The sequence below is a fragment of the Leucoraja erinacea genome, chromosome 11 (genome assembly GCF_028641065.1).
Source record: "Leucoraja erinacea ecotype New England chromosome 11, Leri_hhj_1, whole genome shotgun sequence".
In the NCBI taxonomy this organism is placed as follows: domain Eukaryota; kingdom Metazoa; phylum Chordata; class Chondrichthyes; order Rajiformes; family Rajidae; genus Leucoraja; species Leucoraja erinaceus.
This window is the reverse complement of record NC_073387.1, coordinates 52,074,096-52,090,263: the sequence shown is the minus strand read 5'-3', so window position 1 is coordinate 52,090,263 and position 16,168 is coordinate 52,074,096. Positions and strand designations below refer to the sequence as shown.

The 16,168-nt window shown below is 43.5% G+C and overlaps 1 protein-coding gene across 2 annotated transcripts in view; it reads left to right on the top strand.

The window, feature by feature from the left end:
• Positions 1–2,927: 2,927 nt before the first annotated feature.
• Positions 2,928–16,168, top strand: part of fnip1 (folliculin interacting protein 1) — a 90,033-nt gene continuing 76,792 nt past the window's right edge. The window contains exon 1 of one of the 2 annotated variants that reach the window (XM_055643269.1): positions 2,928–3,093. In XM_055643269.1, the coding sequence (XP_055499244.1) occupies positions 2,954–3,093 (140 nt within the window). In that variant the 5' untranslated portion in view covers positions 2,928–2,953. The remainder of the gene's footprint in view (positions 3,094–16,168) is intronic. The other variant, XM_055643270.1, reaches the window with a different exon arrangement.

The following is a 16,168-nucleotide window of genomic DNA, read 5'->3' as shown; positions in this document are numbered from 1 at the left end:
GTGCTGCAGCGAGCAAGAATTTCATTTTCCTATCTGGGACACATGACATTAAACTCTCTTGATTTGACTTGACTTAACTGGACTTGCATCCCAATTAACAAGATGCTTGCTGGTTAATGCAAATAACCCAGAGTGAATGTGGTTTCCTTGACTCTTGAAGGTATCACTATTGCTATCTTACAAACTTGGGAGCCATATTTTTGATTTTGCAACGTTATTGTTTATTTCTTTATTTCTCTCTCTTTCTCTCCCTCTCCCTCTCCCTCTATTATATATAAATATATATTATGTTTTACAGAGTACTGTGTTTACATATTTTGTTGTGCTACTGCAAGTAAGAAATCCATTGTTCTATGTTGGGACATATGACAATAAAACACTCCTGACTCTTGATAACCGTCTCAGGTCGCTGCCTGTGGCCTAGTGTGGCTCACTCCCCATTCCCCACCACCAGCCACACATTGAATCTGATCGAATATTGGCTAGAAATGTCTTTGTTTTATGTTAATACACCACCCAGCCATTAATACAGTATTTACAGAATCCTTGTGCAGTCCACTACATTGCAAATTTGAAGATGTAGTGCTGGAGTAACCCAGCAGGTCAGGTAGCATCCCTGAAGAATATGGATAGGTGATGTTTCAGGTCAGGACCTTTCTTCAGTCTGAAAAAGGGTCCCGACCTGAAACGTAACCTATCAATTTTCCCTAGGGATGCGCCTACCCTGCTGGATTACTCCAGCACCTTGTGTATTCATTTTTCAAGTCAAGTCAAGTCAAGTTTATTTGTCACATACACATACGAGATGTGCAGTGAAATGAAAGTGGCAATTCTTGTATTTTTGTAAACTAGCATCTGTTTTTTGATTCTACATTGCAAAGATGTCCTGTCCACACACCTATGAAAAAAATTTAGACCATAATCTGCTTTTGTACATTCCACTTAACTATACAAATAGAACATTATTTTTATTTTATTCTGTTAACAAATTGCACTTCAAAGGTTTCTTGATATGTCTTTGTATTTTTAAGTAACAAAAAAACCGAAAAGACAGACAGACCATTGGCGAGGCTGCCATCGCTGATGGCGCCACCTGGTGATTGAATGGTGGAGTAGACTTGATGGGCCAAATGACCTAATTCTACTCCCATCACTTATGAATGGATTCCTTTTGGAGATTGAATTTTGTCCACACCACTCAATTTCATATTCTACCCAGTTTTAATCATAACATTATATTAAGTTTTAATAAAATTTGATATGTAGAAAATATGCAGGGAATGGAGGGATCACATGAATATGGATCATGTGCAAGCAGATGAGATTAGTTCATCTTGGCATCATGTTTCGCAAAAAACAGTTTGGAGTGAAGGGATTGATTGATATATGCTTACTTTTCTATGTTCTATGTTAAAAAAAAAAAAAAATTGGATGTACTCATACACTTACATGCATTAAAGGATAGTGCGGGGCAGAAAAAAGAGAGATAGGCTTTCAATTTGTTACCCTGGTGCATTGCTACTAATAGAATACAAATTATCTCAATTTTCAGTGGAAATAAACCATTGGCTTGCCTAGTGGCTGAAAGACCAGTTTCAGATCTGGTGAATTGCTTGAAGATTTACCCCATCAGATGCCAGGTTTTATAAGGTTAGTTACTGAATATAAAAGAGGTGAAGTTAGGTCTATTCAAATTATTTATTGAGTCACAGCTGGAATAATATTGCCCAGTTTGGGCATCTTCAGGGAAGTGCATACAAAATGCATGAAATTGAGTGTATGAAGGAACTGCAGATGCTGGTTTAAACCGAAGAAAGATACAAAAAGCTAGAGGAAACTAGAAGGTCAGGCAGCATCTCTGGAGAAAATAAATAGATGAGTTTCAGGTCGAGACCCTTCAGGCGGATCCATTCTGAAGAAGGGTCTCGACCTGAAATGTCACCTATTCCTTTTCCTTTCCAGCATTTTGTGTCTATCTCCGCATGGAATTATGTCCAGGTATAGTGATGGTACAATGGTTAAATTATTATTTTAGTGAACCGGGTGGCTGGACTAATAGTTATGGACCGAATTCCATCATTCCAGTCGTGAAATTTACCTGCCGCAGAGTAGGAATTCTACTGATCTAACCCAGTCTAGCTTTTTGTGACTCCAGACTTAGAGAAACATGGTTTTCTCTGATAGAAATGCACTATGATCAGTCAGCATTTAGGATTGGGAAATAAATGCTAGCCTAAATAAATGTTAAAAATGTATTAAAAATCGTAAAACGGATTCTTGAGAACATGCAACTCGTTTATAATCGAAAAAGATTTGACAGATTTGATAAATGGTGTTTCTCACTTGTAATACGAAGTGTGAATTTCAATAATACTCAAAATGTGTGTCTATTCTTCGGACCCAAAACCATAATAAAAATGGGAAATTGGTTAAATGGATTTTAGAGAGCCCGTAAGAGATGATGGCTCTGTGGTAAAATGCTTTAAAGCATTTAGGGTAGACTATTTATTCCTGGTTTAGTGCTGGTAATGTATCTGCAACTTGTCTTGATAACAAGACTACCCAGCCGTGCAGAGAGCGACGCGAAACGCTCTCACCCCGCCCACTGTGAAGTGTTGTTGTTTTTTCCGCAAGAAAAAAACAATAGCGGTGCAGATCAAAAAACCTGCAAAACAAAAAATAATTTCTCCTTGCACATAAAAACATAATTTGCAATGATCAGAGGTGAGTATTTACAGCAGTGCTAGAGGAGGCAAACTCAGTTCCTGACTCACATGGAACACTCTCCCAAACAACCAAAACATTTAAAAAAATCATTAAGCATGTGGGCTACCAGATGAGAGAGGCAACCAATAATTACATTCGGTACAGAACAGGTCTGTCGATAGAGGGCCAATGAGCAAAGTGGTTTAGAGTTTCCCTGAAGCGGCGTCTATGAGCAAAGCTCAGTCATATGACAGTGGGGCTCGGCGGGGGTGCGTGTGCTGCCATTCCCACAGCAAAAATGCCACCGACTTTATTCCAGAAGCTCTTCAACAAACGCAGCGGCTTGGCTTCCCCGACCAAAGGCGCGAACGAAGACCCATCCTTCAGGTATAAGCTGGCATTGTGCCTTTTTTAAAAAAAAAATCTCTCCCTCCCCTCCCTCCTCCTTTGAAGAATTGCTGCAAAGAGTATCGAGTGAACCGATCAGTGTAGCCCTGCCCTGGCAGCGAGTGTGTATCAAAATACGGAAGTGTGTGTGTTGCAGCGTTACATTATTGCATTTATATTCCTTGGCGTTCTCTCCCGTATTTGAATTTAGTCCTTCAATGGATTGCAATCGTGTTTTATTTTGGAAGCTGTGTTACTGAGAGACCCACTGTTTGTTCCCTGCCTCGTTATTCCGGGGAGGAGCATTTCTTTTTTCTGTGGTGAGAAACGTTTCCTACCAGTCGATGGGTGGATTTCCACGTGCTTGTGACAGTTATTGTCACAAAGACTTGGCTGGAAATCAAATATTTGGGGGAGAAAACAAAAACTGCGATTATATCAGAAGTAGAAGGGCATGAGAAAATTGGCTAGGTTTTGAAACAGGCTTTTGAAATTACCTTGTGATTGAATTTGCAAGAAGGAACTGCGGATGCTCGTTTACATTGAAGATGGACAAAAAATGCAGGAGTAACTCATCGGGTCAGGCAGCATCTCTGGAGAAAATGAATAGGTGACGTTTCAGGTCAAGATCCTTCTTCAGACTGAGAATCGAGGAGAGGGAAGCTAGAGGCATGAAAAGGTACTGAAAAAATCATTGAACAATCTGAACAAATCAGACAAAACCGATAAGCTAGGAAAAGTGGAGCCCACAATGGTCCATTGTTGGATGTGGAAGAGATGATAACGAAGGGATACAAACAGTGAAACTGGCAGGATGACTCGGGAGGTAGATGGACAGAGAGGGAGGGAATACTGCTGCCCAAGCAAGATATGAGGTGCTGTTCCTCCAATTTGTGTGTGGCCTCACTCTGACAGTGGAGGAGGCCCCAGGTCAGAAAGGTCAGTATGGGAATGGGGGTGGGGTGAAAGTGTTTGGCAACTGGGAGATCGTGAAGGCCAAGGCGGACTGAGCACAGGCCTTCAGCGAAACGATCGCCCAGTCCGCTGAATATCTCATGGTGCTGATCCTGGTGTTTTTGGATGTATGATTAGATTTAGGAAAAGTGAAGGCTATATTTTTCCATTAACATAGTTGTTTTCTTTATTTCTTCATAAACACCATCCTCATTAATTCCCTGCTTCATCTTTCACATGGGAGATGAGTCCTGAATTAATTTCTATTTATTTCCTCTTTTAAAACTACGCTACACTGAAAGGTGACGATAAGTGGGGCCAAAATGGAGGGTTTGTATCAGAATCAAACATTAGTAAGGGAACTAACATGGATACTGACAGGTGAAATAAGCAGTGGTGTGCAATATACTACCTCCCGATTCAGGGACAGTTTCCTCCCAGCTGTTAGGCAACTGAACCATCCTACCAACAACCAGAGCAATATTGAACGACTGTACCTCACTGGAGACCCTCGGAGTATATTTGATTGGACTTTACTGGGTTTATCTTGCGCTGAACATTATTCGCGTTATTCCATTTATAATGTATCGGTGCACTGTGTATGGCTCGATTGTAATCATGTATTTTCTTTCTGCTAACTGGTTAGCATGCAACAATTTTTTTCGCTGTACCCATGACAGGAAACTAAACTCGGAGAACTTATCATGTTTAAGAAGGAACTGCAGATGCTGGAAAATCGAAGGTACACAAAAATGCTGGAGAAACTCAGCGGGTGCAGCAGCATAGATGCTGTTGCACTCGCTGAGTTTCTCCAGCATTTTTGTGTACCTTCGGAGAACTTATCATTAGATTTGTTTCAAATGAACTATAGTTTTCCTTGAGGGCTCGGACGTAAGGGAAATTCTGCAAAGCAACCTGTTGGAGTACATGTAGGTGTGGCAGAAGAAAGTGCGAACAGCTTTCCAAAGTACATTCAGGTTTATTATTGTCACATGCATCAACGCAGAATGAAAAGCTTTGTTTTGTATGCTACCCAATCAGATCAGATACTGTACATAAATACAACCACGCCAAACTCGTGCAATAGGTAGAGAGAAAGATACGGAGTACAGAATATAGTTCTCAGCATTGTAGTGCAACAGTCCCAGGGACAAAGTCCTTGGTATGCAGTTAAAAAGGAAACTTCTTTTTAGCTTGGTTTAGAGATACAGCTCAAACAGGCCCTTCGGCCCACCGAGTCATTGGCAACCCGTGATCACCCCACACACTAGCACTATCCTACACCCTAAGGATAATTTACAATTTTACCAAAGCCAATTAACCTACAAACCTGCACGTCTTTGGAATGTGGGAGGAAACCGGAGCACCTGGGGAAAACCCATGCGGTCACGGGGAGAACGTACAAACTCCATACAGACAGCACCCATAGTCTGGATTGAACCTAGGTGTCTGGTGCTGTAAGGCAGCACCTCTACCGCTGCATCACCGTGCTGCCCTGAAGAAACCTTCTCTCCTGATTTTTAGCTTGGCTTGACATATTTCAGAAGTGGGCAACCATTTCTGGTGTTGACCATTTAACGAATACATCTGAAAATAGGTGCATTGGTAACCAATCTGACAGCAATCTGTACATGCTGGTAGACCTACCTATATCTAGCACAGTTGACTTAGAGGGACCATCACACCATTAACAAACAAAATTTGGCAGCAAGCCACAAGGACAGGTGATCAAAGAATATCTTAAAGGAAGAGGGTGATTAGAGCCTGGGACATTGGCAGATACAGACATGTTCTGTAACAGAGTGAGACAGAAAATGCTGGAGTAACTCAGCGGGTCAGGCAGCACCTCTGTAGGAACCAACTCCTGCAGTTCCTGTTTATTACATTCTTTAAAATTAGGATGTAGATTCAAGAGAGTTTATTGTCATGTGGCCCAGATAAAACAATGAAATTCTTGCTTTGCTTCAGCACAACAGAATGTTGTAGGCATAAATAAATACAGAACAGATCAGTGTGTCCATATACCATTGAATACACACACACACACACACACACACACACACACACACACACACACACACACACACACACACACACACACACACACACACACACACACACACACACACACACCAATATACATACACAAAGTGCAATAGGCTATTAAAGTTCAGAATTTTGTTTGAGTTGAGTTTAATAGTCTGATGGCTGTGGGGAAGCAGCTGTTCCTGAACCTGGATGTTGCAGGCTCCTGTACCTGATTAATGTATAGATGAATTGGTCCAGTTTTTGTGTAGATCCACGCTGGGTCCCCCGCCCCTGCCGGGTTTTAGTTTTTACCCCCCCCCCCCCCCCCCCCCCCCCCGAAAGTTGTGCCCCTTCCCTTCCGCGGCCCCCCTTTGTTCTTGGTGGCCCCATACCGGGTCAGTCCATTGCTCTTGCCGGACACTCCTTGCCCTCTGTGGCGCGGAGCCGAGTCTGTGGTGGGAGAGCCACCGGACAAGCCGTCGGTCCGCGGCAGGCTGGAGTAACTCAGCAACTCAGGCAGCATCTTGGGGAGATGTGGATCAGTGATGTTTCGGTTCTGATTGTGGTGGGGGTGGGGGGAGGACTGGCAATGAAAGGTGGAGGTAGGACAAAGGCGGGCAAGTGATAGATGGATACAAGTGAGGGGATGGGGGGGGGGGGGGTTAAGTGGCAGATAGATGGAATAAGTGACAAAGGCTTGAGACGGAAAAGTGTCAAATAAGGAGAGGAGTAAAATAGGGAGCCAGAGAGAGTGAATAGTGTTTTATTGTCATATGTCATAAAATGGAACAATGAAATTCTTACTTGCAGATAAGTAAACATACAGTGCCCTCCATAATGTTCGGGACAAAGGCCCATTGTTTATTTATTTGCCTCCGTACTCCACAATTTGAGATTTGTAATAGAAAAAATCACATGTGGTTGAACTGCACATTGTCAGATTATCACATTGAATGGCGGCGCTGGCTCGAAGGGCTGAATGGCCTCCTGCACCTATTTTCTATGATTTTAATAAAGGCCAGTTTTATACAATATCTTGCTTTAGAAGTAACTAAAATCTATGGTTAAAATGTTTGTAATTCATGTTGTTCTCGGATTGTGTATAGATGACCCTCGTTACAATGGACCATGATGGGGTGGGGGCTCTTAATACCGATTGTCCGCTGTAAACCTCGTCTTCTTTTCGCGTCCATCTTGTTACAAATGTTGGCCTCGCTGTCATCGTCAGTCCTGAAAAGGAAGTAAGCTTTCAATGGAAGCCATCGCTTGTCTCAATAGATGATGGTGGTAGCAGAATTAGCTCAGGATACTTCCAGTTTCCAGCCCCGTGATGTGGGTGCTTCTGCTATGGGGCCATAAACCCAGTAAGGGAGGGTTTATATGTGCAGTCATGGAATATCGACCATACACAAAACCAGTGGTTCTTAACCTGGGGGTTGGGACCCCATGGGGGGGTCATTTGCGGCTTGACCGGGGGACATGAAGGGGTCATAAATAACATATCCATTTGTTGAGGCCATTTTTAGGAACCTAACAAAGGTACATATCACATACAGTATTTTGTTTGCGTTTACGCATATATATGCCAAAAAGGTTAAGAACCACTGCACTAAACAAACACAATAAACAGGAAAGCACACAAAATATATAATGCTTTAAAGATTGTAAATTTAAAAAAAGTTAACATACTGTAGTTTGCTTTATCTTTAGTAGATGATAGATGTTAGTTGTGTGGCCATCTTAGATATGATAACTTTTTTAACTTTATGGTCCACTATGACCCAAATCTGTAATAAAGATGTCCATAGTAATGAGGGTGGATTGTCATGTAAGACTTCACCTGTATCCTCTGGCGCCACGCATAGATTGCTCCTTGCGATGGATCCTTGCAAAAGATTCTGAGGATCAGCTGGGAGAACAAACGTACCAACATCAGCGTTTTGGAGGAGGCCAACATGACCAGCATCACCAACTTTGATGGACTGGCCATGTCATCCGCATGTCCGACTCGCACCTCCCTGAACAGATCCTGCACTCTCTCAGCTGAAAGAAGGTCAGCGACCCCTCCCGGCAGGCCAAAGAAACGTTTCAAGGACGGCATCAAGAACATGAAACGGAACTACGCCGTGTCGCAGAGACAAAGCGACAACACCGTAAGGAAGAGAAGGGGGCCCGACGACTATTAACCACCGCTGCCACGTTGACCATGGTGTGTGGATCGCGGATCGGCCTCTACAGACATTTGCAGACCCACAAGTAAATGACCCGATGGAGAGGAGAGGACAGTTGTACTGGTTTTGTGTGACCGCCGATGGTGATGACTGCCCTTACCCAGGGTTATCCTCTTGTCCTTAATGTACTTCATTTTTTTAAAAATGGGGTTCTTCCTAATCTTGCTAAACATGTTATTCACACCCCCTCTTTTCCCTCATTCGTTTCAGGTAGTCCCTTCCTCCACCTCTCCCCACACAGTTTCTGGATTCCTGTTGACCTCTTCTGTTCTCAGTTTTAAATGTTCGCCATTTGATTTTTGTTGTTGTTGTCCTTATCCAATCCTGAATGGATACCTTGAACTTTTCATTCGCACGGTGGCGCAGCGGTAGAGTTGCTGCCTTACAGCGCCAGAGACTCGCATTAGATCCTGTCTACAGGTTCTGCCTGTGCGGAGTTTGTACGTTCTCCCCGTGACCATGTGGGTTTTCTCCGGGATCGGTTTCCGCACACACTCCAAAGATGTACAGTTCTGAAGGTTGATTGGCTTGGTACCATTGTTAATTGTCCCTAGTGTGTGTAGAATAGTGTTATTGTGCCAGGATGGTGGGCCGAAGGGCCTGTTTCCATGCTGTATCTCTAAACTAACCTTGTGGTAATCTTCATCTTCCGAAAACGTGTTCACTAGCAATAGTGGGCATCTTCAAGGCGTGAGAGAAGTACCAACAATTTCACCAAATCAAATCCACAGGGCGACTCGGTGGGAGTAGCGGTAGAGTTGCGGCCTTACGGTGCTTGTAGCGTCAGAGACCCGAGTTCGATCCTGTCTACAGGTGCTGTCTGTATGGAGTTTGTACGTTCTCCCCGTGACCGAGTGGGTTTTCTCCGAGATTGGTTTCATCTCACTCTCCAAAGACATGCATGTTTGTAGGCTAATTGGCTTGGTGTAAATGTAAATTGTCCCTGGTGTGTGTAGGGTAGTGTTAATGTGCAGGGATCGCTGGTCAGCACGGACTCGGTGGGCCGAAGGGTCTGTTTCCGTGCTGTATCTCTAAAATAAACAAAACTAAACTAAACACATAATATAAGCAAACCAACCATGTTAACCATTCCCACACTACAATGCCCACCACTGATCTTCCAATTCCACTCTGTTGACTTTGATTGGTGGGTCAATTTGATTGCAAATCCATCTCCAGACTCCTAAAACTGACAAAAGCTGGAGGATCTCAATGGGTCAGACAGCATGTCTGGGGGAAAAGGAATAGGGGACATTTCGGGTCGAGATCCTTCTTCAGACTTCTCCAGAAATTGGCACCTAATCAAGAGATAACCTGGAGGGAAGAGGAAAGGATTTAAAGATATTCTCAGAGCCCCTTTGGAATATTTAACATTCCATCGTGAAGTAATGAAGAATTGGTTCCTAGAATGTATTGGATAATATAAGCTAACAATACAAACTTGATAACGTAAATAATTAAAAGCTGTTCACCAAATCTCTGTAAATGATTCTGCTTTCTATTCCATTGCCAACAGATGTGATTGTCCTTTCTCATTCTGAGTGGGATTTATAAGCACTAAATTATTGAAAGAGTTGGAAATTAATTGCAAGGTTTTCAGGAAGTAATCAAAGGGGGTCAGTAATAGAAACATAGAAATTAGGTGCAGGAGTAGGCCATTCGGCCCTTCGAGCCTGCACCGCCATTCAATATGATCATGGCTGATCATCCAACTCGGTATCCCGTACCTGCCTTCTCTCCATACCCCCTGATCCCCTTGGCCACAAGGGCCACATCTAACTCCCTCTTAAATATAGCCAATGAACTGGCCTCAACTACCCTCTGTGGCAGAGAATTCCAGAGATTCACCACTCTCTGTGTGTGGTCTAATGGTCTATATGATTAAATACAGGCAGTGAGCATTTTTTTAAAAGCTTGTAATTGTAGAAACGAGGAACTACAGATGCTGGTTAATACACAAAACAAAAGGGTGGCACGGTGGCACAACAGTAGAGCTGCTGCCTTACAGCTCCAGAAACCTGGGTTCGATACTGACTACAGGTGCTGTCTGTACGGAGTATGTACGCTCTCCCTGTGACCGTGTGGGTTTTCCCCGGGTGCTCTAGTTTCTTCCCACACTCCAAAGACGCACTGGTATGTAGATTAATTTGGCTTTGGTAAAAATTGTAAAATTGTCCCTAGAGTGTAGGATAGTGCTGGAGTACAGGGGATCGCTGGTCGGCACGGACTCAGTGGGTTGAAGGGCCCGTTTCCGTGCTGGATTTTTGAACTAAACTAAAGTACACAAAGTGCTGGAGGAAGGCAGCATCTCCAGAGAACATGGATCGGTGATGTTACGGGTCAAGACCCTTCTTCAGGAACACTTTGTTTCCTCTTATGTTGGTAATTGTTGATTCGCTTTGTGGCTTTTAAACCAAATGCCAAGACAGTGACAGTTGCAATGCTACAGCATGAACGAATGCCTTCATTCATATGAATGGACACCTCAGTTTATCGGTGAATGGGCCGCCTGACATTTTATTGAGTGGTTTAGTAAATTAAACTAAACAACAAACATCACCAACTTGCCACAAACCATGAATACTGAGGTATCGCCAGCTGTTTGGCAAGATACCTGGGTCATATTTAGTTTATTTATTGTCACGTGTACCGAGGTACAGTGAAAATGTTTTGTTGCGTGCTATCCAGTCAACAGAAAGACAAAACATGATTACAATCGAGCCATCCACAGTGTACAGATACAGGATAAAGGGAATGATGTTTAGCGCAAGATAAAATCTGATTAAAGATAGTCCGAGGATCTCCAATGAGGTAGATGGCAGCTCAGGACTGTTCTTTAGTTGCAATCATAATTATATATGTAAAAGATTATAATTTTTTTGCTTTTAAATCCATGTCAAGTTTTATTGCATTTTTACTTTGCTTAAATTAAAGTGGAAGGGAAAGAGTACAGTACAATGCAGGAACATAGAACAGTACAATGCAGGAACATAGAACAGTACAATGCAGGAACAGGCCTTTCGGCCCACAGAGTCCATTCCGAATGTGATGCCAAGATTAACTAATCTCTTCTGCCTGCACATGATCCACATCCCTCCATTCCCTGCAGACCAGTTCCTTTCCAATTATTTGATTTCTATCTTCAGCTCCTACCACTCCCATACCTCGTGGACAGAGTGAGGCCACTTGCAAATTGAATGAACAGCACCTCATATTTCGCTTGGGCAGTTTACAACCCAGTGGTATGAATATTGATTTCTCAAACTTCAAGTAACTCTAGCATTCCCTCTCTCTCCGTCCCTCCCCCACCCCAATCCTCTTGCTAATTTCATTGTTTTCTGCCCCTTCATTGACACCCCGTCCACAGCCAACAATGAACCATTGTGGGCTCCACCCTACCCGAGTCTTCATTGCAGACTTTGCTTTGTTCCGTACCTTCCCATACCTCTAGTTTCCCGCTCCCTCTCTCTCAGTCTGATGAAGGGTCTCGACCTGAAACGTCACCTATTCCATTTCTCCAGAGATGCTGCCTGACCCAATGAGTTACTCCAGCATTTTGTGTCTATCTTCGGTGCAAACCAACATCTGCAGTTCCTTCTTACACATACTACTGTTTAATATTATAGTTAAATTTTGATCATTTTACTTATTCTTGTGGGCTAAGACATAACAATTGGTTGTTTGTGGTGCTGTAGAGGCTGTCCAGTGTAGTTGGATTGATGAAGCATGTGGGAAGGAACTGCAGATGCTGGTTAATACACAATACAAAACGGCGACATGGTGGCACAATGGTAGAGCTGCTGCCTTCAGACCCGAAGAAAGGTCTCGACTCTTGTGGGTGACATTCCCATTCCTTCTCTCTAGAGATGCTGCCTGTCCTGCTGAGTTACTCCAGCTTTTTGTGTCTATCTTTGGATCGATGAAGCAACCTATACTTTTCTTTTTAATCACAAGATTTGTCTTCTGGGCTCTAATTATGAAATCAGGAATTGCTGTAAGTGCAGCGTTATTGCATCTCGCTTTCCTGCCTGTGTCACAGGTATTGTCACAAGTTTTGAGAAGCATGACTAATTCAGTGCCAAAGTACTTCCCTCAGACCTCTGCAAATGAGAAGTAAGCACCAGTAGCTAACAATACAAGGACTATAGTAAACGTAAGATAGACGCAAAATGCTGGAGTAACTCAGTGGGAAAGGCAGCAATTAGATTTGCCATGATATTATTTAATGCCAGAACAAGGTGGAGCCCACAATGGTCCATTGCTGGCTGTGGAAGGGACGATAACAACAGGTATGACCAGTGAAACTTAACAGGAGGACAGTGAAACTGGTAGAACGGCTGGGGCTGGGGTGGGGGGGGGGGGGGGGGGGGGGGGGGGGGAGACGGGGAATGGGGGAGGAAACGGGGAATGGGGGAGGAATGGGGGAGGAACCGAGTGAGAGGGAATGCAACGGTTACTTAAAATTAGAGAAATCAATTTTCAAAATGCTTCGATATAAGCCGCTATTCAGTCATGCGTGATTTATCTTTCTCTCTCGGCTCCTTTCTCCTGCCTTTGCCCCATAACCTTAGACATATTTACTAATGTAGGCATGCAGGTGCAGCAGGCAGTGAAGAAAGCGAATGGTATGTTAGCATTCATAGCAAAAGGATTTGAGTATAGGAGCAGGGAGGTTCTACTGCAGTTGTACAGGGTCTTGGTGAGACCACACCTAGAGTATTGCGTACAGTTTTGGTCTCCTAATCTGAGGAAAGACATTCTTGTCATAGAGGGAGTACAGATAAAGTTAACCAGACCAATTCCTGGGATGCCAGGACTTTCATATGAAGAAAGACTGGATAGACTGGGCTTGTACTCGCTAGAATTTAGAAGATTGAGGGGGGATCTTATAGAAACTTACAAAATTCTTAAGGGGTTGGACAGGCTAGATGCAGGAAGATTGTTCCCGATGTTGGGGAAGTCCAGAACCAGGGGTCACAGTTTAAAGATAATGGGGAAATCTTTTAGGACTGAGATGAGAAAAACATTTCTTACACAGAGAATGGTGAATCTCTGGAATTCTCTGCCACAGAAGGTAGTTGAGGCCAGTTCATTGGCTATATTTAAGAGGGAGTTAGATGTGGCCCTTGTGGCTAAAGGGATCAGGGAGTATGGAAAGAAGGTAGGTACAGGATACTGAGTTGGATGATCAGCCATTATCATATTGAATGGCGGTGCAGGCTTGAAGGGCCGAATGGCCTACTCCTGCACCTAGTTTCTATGTTTCTAATCAAGAATATTAACAAAGGGGATCTATTAATTACAGATGAAGGTACTGAATGTCGTCCATCTTGGTCTTGACATAAAGATAGATCGGAGAACAAGTTGTGAGGATCACGCACTAAGTTTGAGTGGGAAAGAAAAGGCAGATAGAATACAATGTGGAGAAATGTGATATGAAGAATTTACAAAAAAAAACCCCTTTGGAATGGTATGTCACAGTCAAACTCCGTTAATCGAACACTCCTAGGACTTTGGTGTCGGGCTGGCACATTTTCCTGTTTATTGGATGCTATTTTCAATAATACCCCATCACCCTTTTTTTCCTTCAATGTTACACAGTAGTTTAGTTTAGTGATATAGCATGGAAACAGGCCGTTCGGCTCAACAAGTTCGCATCGACCAGCGATCCCCACACATTAACACACTACGCTACACACACTAGGGACAATTTACACTTGTACCAAGCCAATTAACCAACAAACTGCACGTCTTTGAAGTGTGGGAGGAGACCGAAAGTCTTGGTGAAAACCCACGCAGGTCGAGTGGAGGAGAACGCACAAAGTGTACAGGCAGCACCCCATGGCAGGATCGAACCCGGGTCTCTGGCGTTTTAAGTGCTGTAAGGCAGCAACTCTACTGCTGCGCCACCGTGCTGCCCATAAAGTAGAATAATACGTTTTCCAATGAACCCAGTAAGTTTAAATGGAGTGGGAAGGAACTGGAGATGCTGGTTTAAACCGAGGATGGGCACAAAATGCTGGAGTAACTCAGTGGGACAGGCAGCATCTCTGGAGAGAAGGAATGGCCGTTGTTTCGGTTCGAGACCTATCTTCAGCCTCAGACTTCACCCATTCCTTCTCTCTAGAGATGCTGCTTGTCCCGCTGAGTTACTCTGGCATTTTGTGCCTATCTTAAGTGTGATAGGAGTACAGGAAACCGGTGAGGTCTGTGGAAAGCAGGGCCTGAGTGTGGGAATCAACATAAAGCGAGTCAGATACGAAGCATCTGGAATTCCAAATAATTGGATATAGGATGATAGGAGTTTAGTTGTGCTGGTGTTCAGAGCAGACTGGGTATCCTTTTGTGTTATTATCATATTTCTTGTATATCAACTAACAAAGAAGGTAAATTGAATGTTTCCTTTATTGCAAGAGGGACTGTAAGCTTCAGTAAGATCACACCTGAGGGTGGTGCAGTGGTAGAGTTGCTGCCTTACAGTGCTTGAGATTCAGGTTCGATCCTGCCTATGGGTGCTGTCTGTACGGATTCTTATTCATTCTCCCTGTGTCCTTCGTGGGTTTTCTCCAGGTGCTCCGGTTTCCTCCCACACTCCATAGTGGTGCTGGTTTGTAGGTTAGCTGGCTTCTGTAAATTGTTCCTAGTGTGTAGGATAGAACGAGTGTACGGGTGATCGTTGGTTAGCGCAGACTCGGTGGGCCGAAGGGCCTGTTTCCATGCTATATCTCTAAACCAAGCATGCACTATCGTTTAGTTTAAAGTAAATGCATAAGGTTTTGGTCTGACTTAAGGAAGAATATGCCTGAGCTGTAGACTGTGCAGAAAAGGTTCATTTGCTCGATCTTAGGGGGAGGGAGGTGTAATGGTGTGGAGAGATTGAATAAATCTGACACACACGCTCCGAACTTTAGAAGAGTGAAAGATCCTATTGAAACGGTGAGGGACATTTCACAGGGTAGATGATGAAAGGAAGTTTCCCATCATTGAGGATTGGTCTAGAATTGGGAGGGTCATCAACTCTGGACAAAAGACACACTCATTTAAGACTGGAATGTGAATCCTTTTCATCTCGTGTCTGGAGAACTGTGGTTGCCGACTCAGACACTGAGTATATTCAAGGCTGGGAGAATTTTTTTCGGACAATAGTGCACTTGAGAATTATGGAGATCAATGAGGAATGGAAGGTTTAGGTTTAATGTTGTCACATGTAGCGAGGTTCGACCCTTGTTCTGTATGCTGTTCAAACAGATCAGATGTACCGATAGTGCCTTTAGGGGCAGAGAATTCCACAGATTCACAACTTTCTCGGTGAAAATATTTTCCTCATCTCAGTCCAACATGGCCTACCCCTTATTCTTAAACTGTGACCACTGGATTCCCCCAACATCAGGAACATTTTTCCTGCATCTAGCCTGTCCAATCCCTTAAGAATTTTATATGTTTCCATCAGATTCCCTTTCATCCTTCTAAATTCCAGTGAATATAAGCCCAGTCGATCCATTCTTTCATCATATGTTAGTCCCGCCATCCCGTGAATTAACCTGGTGAGCCTACGCTGCACTTCCTCAATAGCAAGAATGTCCTTCCTCAAATTCGGGGACCAAAACTCTCAGTTTTTCTGCCCGAGAGCCTGTGGGCAGGTGCTGCAGGCGTGATATCTCAGGAGCATACATAGATACAGTCAGTTCAAACTCAAGTACAATGAGGAGTGCAAATAGGAAGATACTGGGTGAAGAATATCGTTCTCAGCACTGTAGCGCACCAGTTCCTTAGACAAAGCCCTATGTCCTCTGGGGGTAGTGATGAATCGAGCAGAGGCCTAGTGCAGGGAAGAACCATTCAGAAACCTATATGGAGTTGAG